The 19861-nt window shown below is 44.5% G+C and overlaps 1 protein-coding gene across 5 annotated transcripts in view; it reads right to left on the reverse strand.

Moving 5' to 3' along the window:
* The window catches only part of TLE1 (TLE family member 1, transcriptional corepressor), an 84907-nt gene extending 65287 nt beyond the window's left edge, over positions 1–19620 (reverse strand). For 4 of the 5 annotated variants that reach the window (XM_045780993.2, XM_045780992.2, XM_045780990.2 and 1 more), the window contains exons 1-4: positions 19478–19620; positions 18547–18647; positions 17015–17078; positions 16856–16900 (exon numbers count right to left, since the gene is read on the reverse strand). In XM_045780993.2, coding sequence (XP_045636949.2) covers positions 16856–16900; positions 17015–17078; positions 18547–18647; positions 19478–19501 — 234 coding nt within the window. In that variant the 5' untranslated portion in view covers positions 19502–19620. The remainder of the gene's footprint in view (positions 1–16855; positions 16901–17014; positions 17079–18546; positions 18648–19477) is intronic. The other variant, XM_045780994.2, reaches the window with a different exon arrangement.
* Between the last annotated feature and the right edge of the window lie 241 nt (positions 19621–19861).

The raw sequence follows: 19861 nt of genomic DNA on the forward strand, positions 1-19861 counted from the left end.
CCCCTGCCCTTTATAGGAGGGGAAAGGTTCCCTGCCTGGAGACTTTCTTCAGAAGGTCGGCTTTTCACCAGCCCGTCTCCCATGATGGCGCCTTGCTTCACCAGCACGCTCACAAAAAGGTAATTTTATCTTAAATTCTAATGCATCAGAGTAGCCTTCTGTTTAAAATATAATTATGTCGATAAAGGACTAACCACATTTTGGGGAAATCCAAATGAAAAGGGCTTGGCGTCTCCCTGAGGTTTTAATGGTTTAAGAGGTTGTCAGTGGTTTTCCAACTTAAGGGTGCAGCAGGATTACATGAAAGCCTTGTTAAAACACAGATGGCTGGGCCCTACTCCCAGAGTTTTGGAGTCAAGGGATCTGCAGCCCAAGCATCTGCATTGCTAACAAGTTCCCAGGTGATTTGCAGCTTTTGAACCGGGGACCCCACTTTGAGAACCAGAGGTTCTGCCAAGACAGCAGCAGCGTCTACTGTTTAGCATACATACCAGGTCCTCTTACACCTCGTGAACAGCACAGGTGCCCAGTGGGAAGGGTCTGAAAGGTTAGCAAAACCCGCCTGGGGTCAGAAACAAGCGGCCCGGGAGGTCAGACCTGCCTCTCCTCTAGAGCTTTGGCCACACGCCATGGCGCCTTCTCCGCCCAGGTTTTCTAAAACAAGACCATGGCAGGAACACAACCCAGGGGTGCAAGAACACATTTGCCTACTGTGGGAAACCTCAAACAATATTCATTTAAATGATTCCATCCCTGGCAATGTAGCCTCGCCCCTTCTTAAACCCTATGATTAAAACAAAACAAAGAGTACCAGATGACAGAAACCCTTTAGTGGCTCAATTAATCAGAACAGAAGTCACCAATTACTGGCAGATAATAACTTTTATGTCCTACCTCCCTCTCATTTGGCAGCTCCTACCGTGTTCTAAACCTGAGCCCTTTCCAACTGGGCACATACTCCATCCTTTCCCTGCTCATCTTTTACACTCGCGGCTTCTCTGAAAACAGGGAGGGGTTAAAAGGAAGAAGGGGAAGAGAAAAAAAAAAAAACAAACACAACAACCCTGCTGAAGGCTGCCGGGGCGGAGATAGCAACACTAATTGCTCCCATTCTCTGGCTCCTCACGAGGCAGATTGCAGGGGCCTGCATCTCCGGAGAAAGCTCTCGTATCTTACTTCGCGGCAGCTCTCAGCAGAGCAACTCAAGTGCCCTTAATTGTTTATGTTCTTAATGCAGAGCCTCTTGAATGCATTCATTTTTAATAGCAGGCTTGAGTGTGGGGCCCATCAAAGAATGACAAAGCAACTCTATTCATTGGTTCTCTGTCCTGCAATGATGGTCTTTGGATTTATTTGCAAATGACAAGCTTGGCAGGCCCCACTTGAGGGCTGCCCTCATTTTTTTTTTTTTTTTAAGAATTCAGTTGCATTTTCCAAGATGAAGTTGAGTCTGCAACGCTGTGTATTTGTGTAAAATTTTCCCCCTTCAGTTCCTTCTAATTAATGACTTAAATGTTTTGACCCAACTGTTGCCAAGCAGAGCATTTGGGCTTTAATTTGTCATTTTGGTAAAGATGCATCCTTGACAAAAGCATCGCAGCTGTTTCAGGGCCCAAATAGCACATTTCCATTATTCAGAAACCCTTGTTATGGAGTTTAGCAAGTGCTGTTCACATGAAATCCTACTGACTTGTCCCACGATGGAAAAAGACAGCTTTTCGTGGCCTTAAAGGAAAATGCACTGCTACGCCACAGGTTTTCAAGACACACTCTGTGGGGTGAATCACAGAGCAAAACCATGAAGTCACCACCTATTGTTCTCAGAATGGAAAGAGAACAAGCGTCTCCTGGAACACACCCAGAGCAAGCCTACACCTTTCACCCTCTTCACAGGTCTTAGTCATTAGGGAGCTCATGAGAAATTAGATAATATCATACAATAGCAGGATTAGTGGGAGGAAAAGCAGACTACATCATGCTGGCATGAAGGCTAAAATTACAATCACGAAAATAAAATATGCCCATGTAAAGACAAAGGCTGCATGGGAATATGCAAAAATCCAGTTACCCCTGAAAACTGGGTTTACGAGACTGTTCCTTTTCAAGATTCGTAACATTATTTTCCTCTCAATAAAATTTTAACATTGTCTTTTTCACTGTAGCTACCTTTTAGGCCTGAGTAACTGGCCTTCGGCTGGTACCGACTTCTGTCTACAATCACTATCTCCACATCTTCCATCATGACAAAGCAAACAACCAGTGCACACGACCTATAAAGCACTAGTTATCATTAGCTTTAACATTAACCATTGCCTTGCTCCCCGCATCTTGTTTGGAGATTACTGGATAAACAGCTGGGTATGAGTATATCCTTAACAGGTTGGAGTCTTTAGCCAATCCATACAGTGGGAGAGGAAATTCCTTCCTGGGGTGACCATGAGCCAGGGGTTCCCTTATTTTATTTGATTTCACTTCATTTTTGAGAGCTCAAGAGTGCATGCATGTGCACACAAGGAGATGGGGGAGGGGCAGAGGGAGAGAGAATCTTAAGCGGGCTCCATGCTAGGCATGCAGCCTGACACAGGGTTCAATCTCACAACCCTGAGATGGTGACCTGAGCCTAAATCAAGAGTTGGACGCTCACCCGACTGAACCACCCAGGCACCCCAAGGGTTCCCTAATTTTAAAAGCATGCCGCAGCTGAATCACCCATGTACATACGTGACAGCTGCTACTCTTCTTCCAAAGCAACTTCTTCGGCAAAGCAGCTACTCTACCAGGAGGCCTATGCCATCAGTGCCACATGTCATGGCAGCAGAATGGCCACCACAGGTTAGATACACGATTGTCATGGTGAGAGCCCAAGGCAAAGCCTTCAGAGCCCCAAACTCAGGCTCAATCTCAAAGCACTAACCCCTCCAGGCTGAGCTTCCTTGGGGAAGGAAGATAAGGAGCCTGGCCTTCCCAGCTGGAACCTCGGATTCTCTTTTCAGTCCGCATCTTGTGCCAAGAAGCCCCCCAAGCTCAGAATGCAGCAAACACGGGGCATCACAGGCTGGGAGCCACTGAGGTAGGAAAAGAACTTCTGCACAGCAAAATCAACAGTAAGGAAAAAAAATTATTTTCTTTTTTTTTTTTTTCTTTTTTTTTTTTTTTAAAGGCACTGTGCTATTAGTATTTTTTTTTTTTTTTTTTTTTTATTTACTCGACAGAGACAGAGACAGCCAGCGAGAGAGGGAACACAAGCAGGGGGAGTGGGAGAGGAAGAAGCAGGCTCATAGTGGAGGAGCCTGATGTGGGGCTCGATCCCATGACGCCGGGATCACGCCCTGAGCCGAAGGCAGACGCTTAACCGCTGTGCCACCCAGGCGCCCCAAAAAAATTATTTTCTTGAAAGCGTCTTAGATCATGATTAAAATGAAATGTGGGATGCTAGGGAAAATTTTCAATGCATACTCCTTTTGCAAAAGCTTTTAAATATTTAGAAGACGGTAAGTACAAGGATTCTCGATGACAGACTTCACTGGTGTATTAAAGATTCACAGAGTATTTACTCAGCTATGCAGGCAGAGGCAAACAGGAATCTCATTTTAAATACAAATTAAATTACTAAAAAAATCCAAAAAACAAAACAAAACACAATTCTGATCATTGCATTACAATACAATCCACAGAGAAATTGAAGCAACAGAAAAATAATTACCAATTCTTCAAGATAACAATCAAGCTACTTTCAGGGGAAAGAAAAAAAAGTGTGCTGCAGGAGAGGTAATTTATTCAGGGTTACATGGATGGACCAAAAGTATATGTAATTAAAAGCATGTCAAAGAAAAGCCCGGAGTCCTCTTCTACCCAGTCATGCCAACTTATAATTTGAAAATGATCCAGCGTTACGAGGTTACTGTGCTGTCTAAGCTATACTGGGGAAACATTACATAGAAGGGGGAACAGCTAGGCCCATGAATGTGAGAACGAGTTATAAGCCACGGGCCCCCAGAAGTTACTGCTCCTATAACTCAACAGTTCTTTTACAAGCGGACAAATCAATTTATGTGCTCCTGTGTGTGTTTAGAAAGCATCCCAGATACCCTTTCATTAATTATGTGGGTTTGGGACATGTCAATTCTCGTTTCCCAGAGCAGCAGAAACCAAACTGAACCCTGTATTCTGTTACACTGGTTCCCACTGGGCTGGGCTGGCTCGATAATGCTGAGCTCCTTCTGGAAGAACAGAATAGACTTCCTGCCATTTGGACTGTGAAACACAGTAATCCACCAGGGAATAAAGGTCAATGTTGCACTTTTGGTCATTACTGAATCATTTGAGATGATCTGTGGTGAGGATGAGAGGAAAATCGAAGTCTGCGAGAACGCTGCAAATGGCCTGACCTCAGACCAATTTTCATCTCCATCTGTCTAATAGACATGTGGATAAAAGGCCCTCCCCTCCCTCCTTCTGGGCCACTCGGCTGTTTCCAAATCCGCGGCACAAGCCAGGAACCAGTTAAACAATACATTAATGAGGGGAAATAACCTTCTAAGCCCCAGACTGACGCTTACTCAGGTTTTAGGCCATCGGCTAAAGTTTGGAACGCAATTTTCCAGTCTGCAAGCAGTGCTGCAAAGTAGAAATTTTAACGAATACAGAGAAATCATCTGCAGTGCAGGGGCATGTGCCAAAATCTCCTTGTTTGTACATGCAAATATATGCATACTTACACCTCCACCCCCCACCAAAAGACAGCCACACGATTTCCATTACATCTGCTAGCACACACACAAAGGGGAACAGCAGCAGTTCCAGAAACTGCATGCTGCTACGAAATAAATCTTTTTTTTTTAAGTGTCCAATTAATGCTGCTTAATCATTATTAAGGCATTTCAATCCTTAAATACAAAATATTCCTGGGAACCCGGAGCCTAATTATCATTTAAGCTGTGGAATAAATGTTAACATCCTGACTTTATACTAATACTCCCCTTCACTGGTTTGGCCGAGCTACTTTTTTTTAAGGTAATGTTGCACCATATATAAGTTTAGGCCCCCACAGTATATCAATGTCAAACAACATCGTGTCAAGCTAAGATTCAATTCAGGTAAGTGCCACTGCCAAATTTTCTTGTTCCCAGACGGGCTTTAAGATTATTTTATTGCTTAAAATTTAATTTGTTCCAACTCGTGTCTCCATGACAACGTTGGCTAACCCTGCAAATCATTTGGGTAATTGGATATCTTATCTTTCTATTGCTCTCAAATCGAATGATTCTGCTAGAATTGTAACAGCCAATCAAATTTACAGTCCTCCTGAGTAATAGACTTGGAAAAGTAGCCACATTCATCTCCTCTTTACAGCCATATTAACCAGTATGCGACAAACAGTAGAATCTGGTCTTCAAACTATACTCCAAATTATAAATGGTGTCAATACCAATATTCTCACGGTGCAAAGCCTACTCAAAAGCTCCTTCCCTTTTATACTGTTTTAATTTGAGAAGCAACAATTGGTACTCATTCCATACAAACCCTGAGCAATTCCAGTACTTTGAGGGAAACCGACAAGGGTGCTAATCAGAAAAAAGAAAATAAAAATCACAGCTTTGGGGGTATTTGACCTTGCAATAAAATAATGACCAAAGCCATGGCTATGTAAGATTATACTAGTGCACCGACATTGATCTGTCTGGGTTCTTTGGGTGGGAAAGCCATAGTTGATGCATTCGTCAAGAAATAAGAATGAATACAAGATTTAACAACTAGCTCAAAAATCTCCGTTCCCTAAGAGAAAGCCACGTCGCCAAAATGTGATACCTCTTTGTACTTCATTGAATGTACGAATATCACAGCATCTAGGGGAAGTCAATTATGGAATACAGATTTCTTAGAAGATTCAAAAGTCAGCAATTTCCCTCTTGAGTTAGTGGTATGCTTCTGGCCCTTGGTCAGCTAAAAAGTACAGAAGTTGGATACATTTCCATGGTCCAATTCCAATCTTCTCAGTAGCTGTGCAAGGAGACTGGCTCTGCAGGCGGGAGCTCACAGCCCGGGCACTGCAGCAGAGCCAGCGGCTCACAAATGGAAAAGGCTCTAGAACCCCGGCCAACTGGCAGGCTGGATGGGTTGTCAAGAACCTCGTGCTTCCCCTGCAGATACTTGGGACTTCAGGACCGCTTCTCAAGCTCAACACAAAGAGACAGCAACGTGGGGCTTCTCAGCACACAGATGTCAGCAGGCTGCCGAGCCTTTAAGCAAGTGTGAGAGCAGGTACTGGCACAATTTGTCTGAACACAATTTGAGCGGTGCCCTCCTTCCTCCCAAATGCTTACCATGACATCCAAGAAGTTTCCACGGCATCTACGGCATTATGCATGACGGTAAGAGCCAAAAGCTTAAACTTCCAGTGTGTCTAATCCCAGTGCCCCTGCTTTTCTCCCCTGTGCATTTTTTTTCTTGTTTCCCCAGGATTCAGCACATAAGCAGCAGCTGTGACTGGACTATCCACAAAGATCTCAAGCCCGTGCAGTACATGGGGAACATAACACAAGGATCTACTCAAACTTCTACATAGCATTTAGCAGATCTCCACAGCTAAGGAAATGGTCTGTGTGTATACCTCACGGAGGCTGGAGACATCTTCCTTCTCTAAGCCAGCAACAGCTTCACCCGGCAATTCTCACCTCGCTTTTCTCAGGATGACAAAGCCTCTCTTCCAATTAAGAGTTGGATTTTCCACATTATATTAAAAAATAATAAAATAAAAAATAAAAATGCTCCTCTCGTCCTTTTATTCTGCCAAAACTCACTTCCACAAAATGAACCAAATCCTCTTTGTTGCTTCTCCATCCTCTTAAATGAAAGAACTCACCGTAACTCTGTCCTCACTGGTAGTTGTATTAACTACTTAAGGCTGTTGCCTGCCAAGGGCACATTTTGCTGTTTGGCCTAAATAAGGCATTTTAATTCTGCTAGATTCCTTAGACAACAGAGGCTGCCAATAGGTGATTTAAAAAAAAAAAAAAAAAGTGAAAGTTTCATTTTGATCCTAAAGATAAATGCTTCAGATCTTAGAAGGAAACAAATAAATACCTTTGTAATTGAGGGGAAATAATGAGAAGTGAATAATGCAGATGTAGGAAGGAAGCTTCTGGGCTTGGAAAAACAAGATGGGAGCCTGGCCTAGAATTTCAACAGCAGGGTACAGTTTTAAAGGGAGCAATAATAGCTTTAGATTATCAATTTCAAGAACACGTATCCTTCCCTCGGGGTGCCCCAGTGCCAGGCACCAATGTAACCGCTCCTGTGTCAAAAACTCACTCCTGATAACTACCCTGTATGGAGTAGGTGCTGTTGCCATCCCTTAACCTACTAGCCTGTTTTCTCTTCGGTGAGGAGGAATAATTAATATCACACAAAAGGAGGCTGGAAGGATTTACAGACAGCTCCTAGGGCACACGGGAACTCAATGGATGGGAGTTGACTGCTCACTCTGATGTCCCAAATCAGCTTACTCTACAATAATCAGCCCAAGGAGCTGACTTTTGAAATCCGAAAAGCTGGAAAAGACACCGGGGCCGCCGGGGAACGGAGCGGGCACCTGTGGCTGCAGGCTGCTCAGAGACCGGGTACCCTTCCTCTGCCACACTGGCCCATCCTTTATTCTCTCCATTCCAGACCAAGATGCAGATCAATGTTAAGACCTCCTTTCCTAAACCAAATGTGACCTTTTTATTTTCACTCACTAATCCATAGAAGCCTTTCAAATGGCACAAATAAAGGCGGCTGCATTTTGTTCTCTAAATCAATTTTCTCCCCAGCCATCAAGTAGATGTTCCCGCACAGAGAAAGAACAGCCTTCCCTTCTAATTCAAAAATCCATACTGCCATTGCCCTTGCAAACTGCTAAACAAGCAGTATCGGCAAGTCACTTGTGTTCTGTAATATATTTACTGCAAATCCCAACGGCTCGCCTCCTAATGCAGTTTTCTGTTGTGTCTGTGCGTGTCAATACACTGGCTGGTCACCTTACTTGTAAGAGGCTCTGACCAGCTGTTTGCTCAAGGCATCAAGAGGGCGCCTAGGAGAGACAAAGGCTGTTGCTCCTGGAGGGCCCAGCATTCGAGAGCCTCCTCCTCACCTGGGGTCCTCAAAGAGGTTTTGTTTTCTAGCACTTCACATCCTTGTACCACCCACAGCCTCTGAGGCCAACTTAAACTCTTTAATAGGACAGTTTCCATCCATCTGAAGTTCCAAATCAGAGTCCTTTAGCACAATTTTTTCCTGGTTTCCTACCTAACAACATTAAAACTATGCCCCCCTCAGAGAATATGCTGATGGCATCTAAAAGGTACATTATGAAGGACCAAAAAGTAGGAAGGCTTGGTGGGGGGGTGGGGGGGCCTGGCTTTTCTGTTAAGTGCAAGTCTCTGCTTTTAGGTGACAGCTGAAAAAGCAAGCACCCGAACACCATATAATACAACCATGCCAAAACACAAAGGGCAATGTCTAGGAGGAAAGTGCTATAAAATGTAAACACCTGTTGAGATGGAATTCTTAAAATCCACTTGCAGAAAAGCCCTCCTTCACATGTCAGTCTAAAACGGGGTTGGGAGCTAAGAAAAGGCCTGGCCCAAGTTTTCCAGAATTATTTTCTCCCTTATTTACTGGGGGGAGGGGAGCAAAAGCTCTATGTTAAGATTTATGTGACAGGCACATCCTGGGATCATACAGGTGAGAACAGCATGGGTGTTCACTGTTTAGCTCCTTCTTTTCCATGTATTTGAAATTCTTCCCAATGACATGCTTGGTGGGGTGAAGGAACTATGTAAAGACCAAAAGTAAACAATCAAGGGGTATGATCATGATTATTAAGGTATCTGGCAACTCAGTCACGTTAAATGTCTTTATACTTGACGCACTACGAGCTACTTATCCTCAACTCCGTTTTAGGGCTGTGGTGGTCTTGAGGGGACCAGCAGCGGCCCCAGGGCCAGTGATGCGTGCCCATTCTGTGCACAGAAACTCAGGCCTCAACAACACGCTACTTCTGTTCTCGCTCTCTCCAGCACAAACCCAAATACATCACTGTAATTAAATTCCCCATGAAGAAGCCTCCGCGGATATTCGGACTATAAGTCACTCGTTCAAAAGAAAAACTTAGCAGAAGTGGTTATACGAGAACTGAGGTCCTATAAAATATCTAACGAAATCAAACAGATTTCATTCTTAATTTCGGCACCAGAACCCGGCCGGGTACTATCGGCTCAAGTTTTTAATCTGGATTCCATAGATTTACTGAAGGATCTTAAGACGACCCGAAACAGCCAAAATTGTTGGGCAAAGCTATCTTGTGTATAAAAACATGGGGGATTTTTTTGCCCAGCAACTTCCACCTGATTTTCACACGGGTTCAGGATCCAAAATGATTACAACTATCACTTTCTTAAGAAGCATGCTCAACGCTACCTAACAATTAGTGTCCACTCCGTCCAACCCATTGGGAAGGGTATACAGTAAGTCTCAAATGCAAGCTCCGAGCAGACGGCAGCCTAGTCGGAACAACAAAAGACACACGTGAAAAAACATTATTACAGAAATTGGCGCAAAAAACAGTGATGGGACAGGCTCCTTTTGGAGAGGTCATGGAAGGCCTTAACGTAAACAGGGAGTGTTGTTATTTGAACTGGACCTTGAAGGATACTGAGGAAGGCCATTTGAAGCTGGACAAAGAAGACCTGGGCTTTTTATAAAGAAAACTGAAAAATGCACAGAAAAATGCACAGTATATTTCAGGCAGGAAGAAGAGACCCACTGGCTGGATTAAAGTACTTGGTGGGAGGAGGACAAAGGTGACCAAGTAAGACTAGCAGGGACAGTAATCAGGGGCAGACACGCAAGGCTGTGAGTGATGGGCACAGGGGCCACTACTGGAGTGGGAAGCCAAAATCAGAAAGAACAGACAGACCAACATACCCAAAGACCCAAGTCCCAAAAGGGGTTTTGCATTCACCCTTTTGAAAGATGCTCCCATCCTGGGGCTGGAGTTCCCAGCGTTTGGGTGTAGGTTTCTTGTGTCTAGAGTGCGTGTACCCTAGCGGCTGCACGGGACATGTCAATAGGGTGCACGGAGGATGTGAGAACTTTTATTTTAACCCCTCTGCTTATAATTTCCGTTTCTTACAAATGGAAATATAATGCTTTTATAACTTATAAGTTTGTAAGCAAACATGTCTGGTGATATATTTTCAAGCTTTTCACTGACAGGTTTCACAAAATCCCACGGGCTAACTAATAATCTAGTTACACCAATAATGGTGCCCAGGAGCAGCAAACCCAGTAGAGTACCGCATGTACTTCAACAGTTCCACAAATGGCATGATTTGGATGTGCAAGTTCAAATACACTTACATTCTCAAAAACTGATTCCACTTTGTCAAGTGAATAATGAAAATCTAGTGAGTATCCTCCAGTACACTGGACATAGTTGTACATACACCTCTGCCCCTTCGGCGTGTGCAGGGATATATACAGACCACACTTAACAGCACTTTTCTCTATCTGGCAGATGAAGAAATAAATTCAATGGATGGAATCTTCAGGGCTTGTTTTTCCCTCCCAGTCTTCTCCTTATATCCCAAACGACCTTCACCCTACCCTCTTCTGGCTAACGATTTGTGGTCCAAGAATGACTAAGAAGCAAATAAAACTTCTAGAAAAACTAAAAGATTTGTTTGTTATGCCTACTGTGAGAACAGGTGGGGGAAGGGCCTACACACTGGGCTCACAATTGCTTTCATGTTGCTTCAAAGCAGGCAAACAGAATTAAACTTAGTAATTATTAAAAACTGAAATGTGAAATAATGAAATACAGGTTTGTGCAAAATCACAGGTTATTTGATAAAACGTGTGCCAACATTTCTTGAAGTTTCATAAAATGCATGGCAAACCGGTGGTCTCTAAACGATTCTGTAAACATTAAAGCTTTGCGAACAATTTCAGAAACCACTTTTTGCTGAGCCCAAGTGAATAACAACACATGAATATCTCAATTTGTTAAAATTTCATTGTAATTTTTTTTCTTTTTTCAGATCAAACCATGCCTCAGAAAAAAATGAGAAAATCTCTCCCACACCTGAGTGCCCACACCTACACCCACATACGCTCTAACTTAAAACACCAAACCACAGCCACAGAACAATCCTATGGCACGTTTCATATTACAAAACTCACCAACCTCATTGGTGAGAGCTGCTCTCAATCTGTAAATGCCTACTCTTGTCAAATAAGTCTACCTATAAAAACAACTACCTAAAATTCAATTAAAAACCATTATATGAAATATTCGACATTAAAGGTACTAGTTCTGAAAATCTACATTTTTCAAAATCTGAAGTAACAGTAAGCAACAGGGATGGCAGGGGGGGCATAGGGACAATCGAGCCAATTGAAGCCTATGAGAAACCCAGTCAGTTTCTTAGTTTCTTCCAATGTAATCCACTCCTGAAGACCACAAATATTTAATAATAGAAGAGCAAACACTCAGATCTATGGAAACCTAAAATGGTTCTATGAGCCAGTAACTGAATATATCGTTAGTATCACTACCACACAAGATGATTTATTTAAATATTTGCTAAAGGAGCAGATTCTTTCTGTTTCTTAATAAACACTATTTGGAGGAACAGCTTAAGCCCTCTGGCCAAAGACTGCACTCAACGGACGCAGGCAGGCACCGGGTTTTGAACACTGGGGGGGGCGGGGGGGCGAGGAGGGTTTAGAGGCACAACTCTCTTCACCTAAGAGGAGCCATACTGAGAACCTGCCTAGTCTAACCCCTCATTTTACAAGGAGGGAAACTGATGCCCAGGCAACTAGTCAATGATTCACCTAGTCACTAATCAAAGTCCCCTAAATAAGGGACCTCAATGAGCTATATTTTATACCAAGGCCCATCCTAAAGATCACATATTTTGTGCCTCATAGTGTTTTCTGGCATTAATTTTGAATTTTAAAAATACTTTTTATCTGAAGAACTATGCTTTTTTGACCCCTGCCTTAAATTCTGTGCCCGAGACAATGCATCCCTCACCTCACCTCTGGATAGTAACCACGAACTAGCCAACTGTTGAAGGGGTTGAGTAGGGTGATAGAAAGTAGGGAGGAAGCCCCCTGCTTGCTGATAAAAAACAAAGGCTAATCTCGTGCCTCAAAATCTGGATTCTAAATACACAGGGAGCTTTATCTCTTTCCACTGAAGCTTGTGAAGGGCAGGCCTTGCTAATGAAGTGAAGTTGGGGACTACTCCAATCCTGATGACAGCTAGTCCCTTTGTATTACAAGGTAATTAACACCTGGTGGAGCTTAACTCTAAGTGCAAGTACTCCAGATAGTTTTTTTCCCATTCTGAGACTTGGACTTAGGGGGAAAAAAAAAAATCTCAAAGTGAGAAACTGTAGATGGAAAACACACGTGGTTAAAAAGCAGGAAGAAAGGTTAAGACTTGCAGACAAATAGTAAGGGTCACATCTAAGGGATTAACCTGCAGGTGAACCCCTAACGGTTCCACCTAAGCACTTTAAAAACGCTACCAGAGAACAATTTATTTTTTAAGAGAAACTTAAAAGCACACATCAAAACTGTGAAAGCGGTTTCACTCCGAAATTTACGTGGTCTGAGATACCGTGCTGGCTGAAACATCACATGGCACTTGGGTATGTTAAGCTCTCCTCTGTTTCTCTTTCTCCTCTCCTTCCCCACCCCACAACCAGCACTGCAGAATGTGTCTTTCCTTCCCGAGCGAGTCCTTTCATTTATTTTTAAATTCTTGGCCGCCCTGGAGAGCCCCGAGTGCTCACTCTGCCCGCTCTTCAGAAGAATAGAGGGACAGAGAGACAAAGTGACTGATCACACTCGCTATGCCCTGGGCCTCAACCAGGAGTCCTGACAACACTTTACAATTCTCTTTTGTTCTTAGACATTTTTTAACCTGCAGATAGTAGTGCTCGGTTGGCTACGACTCTCTACCTACCCATGGCTGTGACCTCCATAGGCCAGTCAGTACTGCTGATTTTCGTGAATTCTTCGAACATGCATCTAGCCCCGACGTGATTGTGCACCGCGAACTTGCCAGCACAAAGAGCAAGAACAGGAGAGACATGCAGCCAGGCTGACTGGATCACCACACATGGGCTCAAAGCAGGGTCCACCACTGGCCTCGTCCCCCAATGGCAGGGGCCTGGGGAAAGTAGAGTGGCACTGAATTCTAGGGACCAGGTGACCCACACTCCAGCTTCAGCAGAAACCTGGCCTTGACAAATCCTGGACTCTGAACACATGCCCAAAGCCGCAGGCAGAGCAAAACACCTCCCCAGCCTACCTCACAGGAAGAGGCAAATCCCTTTAGAAGACTGTTATGTGCTGTACAAACGCACGCCACCAAAGACAACTTAGGGCATGGCTTCATCAGCAGCCTGAAGAGATACACTAGTGGAATAAGTAAGGCTTAGGTATGTATTTACAGTGCATCTTGTTCCAAAAATATCACACGAGGTCATACCACAGCACATGACAGAAAACAAAACTTGAACGATCACACTGCCAAACACACCAGGCACAGCCCTCAAAACAACCAGACTCACGTTCACCTGCTGTTTCCTGACACACCCTAATGCCCTGGTGGCCGTAGAATTGCCTCGAGGTTTCAGGAGATGTCTCTACCTCTCCTGGATAGATATACCTAGAGTTTACAATCTACCTGGAGAGAGATAGACAGGCAGAGATCTATAAAAGACACAAACAAAAACAACAACAAAAAATAACTCTTTTTTTTTTAAAGATTTTTATTTTGAGAGAGAGAGAGAAAACACCCGTGTGAGGGGGAGGGGCACTGGGAGAGGGAGAGGGAACCTCAAGTAGACTCCCCACTGAGCAAGGAACAAGATGGGAGCTCAATCCCAGAATCCTGATATCATGACAGGAGCCAAAATCAAGAGTCGGATGCTTAACCGACTGAGCCACCTAGGCACCCCTCAAAAAAGAAAAAAGAAAAAAAAAAAAGGAAAAAGGAAAAAAAAAAACTGTCTTAATGCTACCGTAAAAAAAAATTAAGTACCCGTTACCATCCTTAGTGCACTGACTTTTCAGTAACTAGCCACATATGGGAGCAGAAAAAGTGAGGGGAAGGCTTATCAGGAAGTGTTGACACAACATAAACATGGACTGTGGGCACCAAACCAAGTAAGGAAACCACAATTATACCATTCTCGATTTGGACCCGCTTCCACTTTAAAACTTCCAGACGGAAAAGTCAGTGGTGAGATTTGACACTGAAATCTCTAAAACTCACTCCTTCGACAAACCCGCTGAAAGGTGGGGAGAGGGAGCGGTCGTCACACTGCAGACAAATCTTAACAACATTAAAGCTCTCTCCGTGGAAAGTTTCCCCATCGCTGCATTTTTTTCAGTAACAAAGATGTTGTCAGAAATGACAATTTTTTGTGTCCCCTGATGATGCCTTGCTAGCATTTGGTTATAAGCCATAAAGCAGGACTAATTTCAGCCTGTCAGGAGTCTCGCTAATGCCCAGTTTCCCCCCAGAGAGAATTCCTGTCAAATCTAATGAGAGCTCCAAAGGCCCTCTCTACAATATAATGAGCACTTAGGCCGTGCTGGTGATCAGGCGGCAAAAAGCATCAATTTGAGCCTGGCTACACCCTGGGGGCCAGACGTCACCAGTTTTAATAAGAATTATGATTACTAGCTGCACCAAATGCCTCCTCAGAACTTATTATTAATGTGTGACATTCAGAAGGATGTTTTTCAAATGTAAGGCCACTTTAAACTGAATTACAGCACTGCTTTGCACACCACTCTAGTTAAGGGTCTGTCAGCATTTACAATATAAACTAAATTTCAGGGGGCTTAATACCCTACTATGAAGAACATGGCATCTCTCAGCTTTTCACATTTTTCAAATTACCGAGCCAATTATACACAGCATATTATTAATGCATACTGGCTCCTGGATGGACAATATTACCCACAAATGCCCAATAGTGTATAGAAACTCATTAGAAACCTATTTTCACACCATGGGGCTCCTGACCCTCTTTGCCCCTTCTTCCTTCTTCCTACTCGATAAAGAAGAGGTCATGTAACCATGTAACCTACAGGAACCCAGAAGAATTACACACTTCCTTTACCTCCCTAATAAATCCTGTACCAGCATACAGCATCACACAGAGGTGGTGTTTCCTTGTAAAAGAGTTGGTGAAGTTATTAAATCCTTTGAGTTTAGAAGTTAAAGAAAAAGCGCAGTCTTCTCTTACCCTTCTAGAATTTTTGTTAGCAAAAAAATGTGCCTTTGGGGTAACTTAAAAAAAAAAAGTGGCAGGTTTCAACTCCTTCACCCAGTTTATTTGCATAATTCATGTAAATGACCATAGATCTTCTGGCCCAATTACTATCAACAAGTTACAACTGCCTCAATCAGGCACTAGCCATTGAAACACACAAAAAACAAAGGCACAAGCCCAACGTAATCTAGGCTACCAATTTTGCAAATCAGAATAAAATCAGCATTTTAAAGACCCAATTATATTATTAATGAAAGGCCTTGAACCTAACTATCCCTTTCCAAACACATATCTGAGAACAGATCTAATGTACACGACTTAACATTATGAAATCTATGATGAATTAAAAATCAAAGAGTGTGGAGTTACAAAAGCAGAATTCAACTCTGAAACACACTTGCTTAATGAAAGTCTTTGAATATAAGGAAGATCTGAAGGCTGAACTAATCAATTTCTCCACTGTGCCCCAGCCGGTCAGCCATGCTCTTTAATTTAATGAAACAAGGGTTTGAGATGAAATAGCACATATACATCAAGTAAGAATTGTATTGTTGCACTTTGAAATGTGTCCAACTGTGCAACTTCATCTGATGATAATTTTTTAAGAGGCAATCGATTTCTAAAAGACTTATTGTACCAGCGTCTTGATGAAAAAGTGAATGTCAGCATATCTCCAGAATACTTACACCCTGCCATTAATGCTTTCTTTGGCAGACAATGACTACTCAATCGAGGGTCCTTTGGGCTGAGCAATCATTTAGCTTTTCTTCTCTTATGAGGTCCTTAGTGCCTTGTTCCAGCTCAATACTCTTTTTATACACCATTATAGTAGCCATAAGTGTGAATTTTATGGGAACTTGCAAACTCATAGTCATAGCTAGAGCTTTCCAGTCACTAATCTTTTCATGCTTTTAAAACCACTAGGACTGAAGCAACTCCCAACATATGCTGTGGCCATAAAAGAATGCTTTTTCACCTCCAAATCTGCATCAATTGAGAAATTTTTCAAAAAGATGTCTGCTAATAACCCACTAATCATGTCACTTTATGCAACCCCAAAGCATGAAGAGATCCCCACAGTTAGTCGTATACCAGCATGTTTAACTTGCTTAAGGAACTCCTGAATATCCTTCTTTCCCCTGCAGGACCACACTGCTGTCCAAACCGGCAAAAAAAACAAGCTATTCTGAATTTCAGAACTCTACGGGATATCCAGATCTTTCAAGAGGAGAATCTACCCAGGTGGAAAAGTCAACTAAGAGACTCAATTTCTATCAGCCTAGAAACAGGTTGGTTCACATTTCCAAAGCACCTCTCACCTAGTCATTTAAAGATTCCATAATCGTCAAGAAGCCACCCTTCTGCAAAATACTATCACCAACTCACAGGAAGGGAAACCAAGGCAAGAAAATGGCATACAAATCCCCCCACCACTGAGGACAAAGCCAGTTTTATAGAATCATAATGACTGATTTCTCATTTCAACTGGAGATTTAACTAAAGCTTACCTGTTTATGCATTTCTATGTTTAATCCATATGACATTTCATAATACTGCAAAAATAAAAAACAAATCAAGCATTTCGTTAACTCACGTTTTGCAATGCTAGGAACACATATTTGCTAATCTTACATGAAAAGGAGAAAAGTCTAATCTCTGATACCTACCATCACATAGTGCCTCTGCATTTCTGTCTTTTCACTTGCCAGTTTCTCACATTCCAATTTAAGGCTACAAAAACAAAACAGGGAACTTAATGTAAACATTATGTCACTTGTTTTAACATCTGCCTCACATATTTGCACTTCAAGTAAAAACACAGACCAATTTGGAAAAGCCATAAACTATCTAGGTAAACATGCAAAAGCTTTGTCCTTGCATTTTATAGGGAAAAGGGGTAAGGTGAACAGCACAGGGTCTCCACTCAGCTACTATTCTTTTTCTTCTTGGTGCATACCTGGTCAGATGCCAAGAATGAAAAATCTGTCAAAACCTCTGATCTACCCCAGAAGACTGATTTCCCCTCCTACTCATCTGTTCACTCCTACTTCCCCGCACCAGTTTGCTCCATTGGACTCCACTAATATCTGGCCTTTGCACAATTTTCAGCGTCAGACATAGGCTGTCCCATCTCTGCCAGCTCAAATAGTCTCTAGGTTTGAAAACTGTACTTGTAAAGTTACTGCCACAATTGTTGGTCCCTTTTAAAATCTTCGGTTTTTAAATCCCTGCCAAAATATGTGAAGCAGCTACTGCAATAAAGTGGATTGAAGTCCTCCCTGCTTGGTAAACACAGTGTGGGCAGGTATGCCTCAAGTTCCAGAGATTATGATCTTCGAGCAGACAAAAGGTCAATAATCAGAAAAACCTCTAACAAAACAAGAAAATTCACACCCAAGCATGTGTGCTTTTTCTCAAGCATGACAAAAATAAAAACTGTCATTACACAGTTATTTCTTAGCTCTAATCAGCGAAGACTTCATAGGAACAAGGGAAGAAACTACCATTTCTGGAAAATCCACTATGGACAGGATGCTTTCCAATCACTTTTCATTTACAAATCTTTTGAAGTAGGTCTCATTAGATGAAGAGACTAAGCTGGGGTATATATAAATGAGACTCCAGTCCCCTGTCCTGCCCAAACCAACCCAGAATGACGACAAAGCAGGGGAGCTTTCCCTGCACGTATCCACCTCCCTCTTCATCACCAACGTTGGGCACAGCTAACAGCATCTAGCCTTCCACAATGGACTTTGCCTCAGACAACACAATCCTCTAGTATGGCAAAGAGCGATTTCAACACGGGCTCTGCCTCCCCAAACCTGCACTCCGGGGCTGGGGCATCGATTGAACCAAGGTTTCAGCTCAGCCTGTTGCAAAATAAATAAACGAACTGCAAATATTGACGGTTCTCATGCAACTCCTAAATACTCAAAAAAAAAAAAAAAAAAAAAAAGGCTCCCTGGAACAGCAGCAAACGGGCAAAAGGGAAACAATGGTAGGAGGAGGAGACTAGAGAAGAGGCGGCCCGGGAAGAACCTAGAAAGGGGGTAACTTGAATGACAGGTCTTAACTGCGACTCCACACGCCACCGCCTGGACGCAAGTACTAAGTACAGCTGCCACAGCCACCAGGCTGGGCGAGGAGGGGCTGGGGCTGCCCCCAGGCTACCACTCGCCCGGCGCGGCCGGACACGCACCTGTGATACTGGGCCTGCAGGAACTGGAATTCCTCTTTAATCCGGTCCAGGGACTCCGGGATAGTGAACTTGAAGGGCTGGCCTGCAGCCTGGTGCGGCGTCTGGGGGCGACCGGCGAGGGGAACCGCGGGACAGGGATGCGGGTAGATAAATAAAGCAGTAAGTCAGAAGACGGAGAAGTGGGTGGGACATAAACAAAAAATAAAGTTAAAAGTGGCGGAAAACGGAGCCCTGAACTCGAGTTTGCGCTGCACTTTATGCGGGGAGAAAGTGGACCCTCGCCCGGTCTGGAGCCACCAGATTCCGAGCCTCTTCCGTGCTCCAGGGCGGGTCGTGGTACGTGCGCCCGGGTCACCGGCTGGAGGGACAGGGGCTCCCCGGCGGCCGGGGAAGACCAGGCCAAATTGTCGTCGTAGCCACCAACCTCTCCCCACAGGGGCGATAATGACCCCGGGGATCAGAGGAGAAAAACAACTCCCTAACGCTCCTCGTTCCCAGAGTCGCCGGGGCCACCTCCAGGCGCACCGGAACGGGGGCTGCATTGACATGTAAATAGGCGAGACGAGAAACAAAGGGGGGGGCGCCCTACCCATCTCGGGGGGGGGGGAGGTGGTAGGGGGGAGCTGTCGCTACGGGAAAGAAACCCCAGCCCCGCCGGGTGCCCCCGCCCGCCCTGTCTAGACGTCAACTCGGAGGGGGCCCGGAGTAAAGGGAAAAAATTGAGAGTTTCAGCTCACTCCCCACACCAGGAGGGGAGGGTCCGGACCCGCCCCAGCCTTGCACTCCTAGAGGCTCGGGTGGGGGGGGGGGGGTCGTCCAGAATGTAGCAGACACCAGTCTCCTTACAACATAGGAAGAGCGCCGATCCCCACCCCACCCCACCCCCAACCCAATGCTTTGCCCCTCCACCCAGCACCCTGCCGCGCCTCACCGGGTGCCGGCTCTGCGGGAACATCGCTCTGGCGGCGGCCGTAGCTCTGTTTCCGGGCAACTCAATTCTCCGCTCAATTTCCAACTTTAATCCCGCCGAGGAAAATTAAGCCGAGAAGCCAGGCAGAAACCGGGAGCGCGAGGAGCGCGCTGGCCACGCACGCAGGCGCGCTCGGCGGGGCGCACCGGCCACTCGGCGCCCAGCTGCTCCTGCTCCCGCCGGTGCGGGTTCCCTCGCTCAGGGCCACATCGCGGGGCACCGGGGGCCCGGCTGTACCAAGAACCTGCGCGGTGACGCCGGCGCCCGAGAAGAGGGCGCGGGGGCTATGATCCAACCCGCGGGCCTCCGCTGCCCGGGCGGGGAGGTGGGGGCGCGGTAACTCCG

The sequence above is a fragment of the Ursus americanus genome, chromosome 34 (genome assembly GCF_024610735.1).
Source record: "Ursus americanus isolate L20-20 chromosome 34, mUrsAme1.1.p, whole genome shotgun sequence".
NCBI lineage: Eukaryota > Metazoa > Chordata > Mammalia > Carnivora > Ursidae > Ursus > Ursus americanus.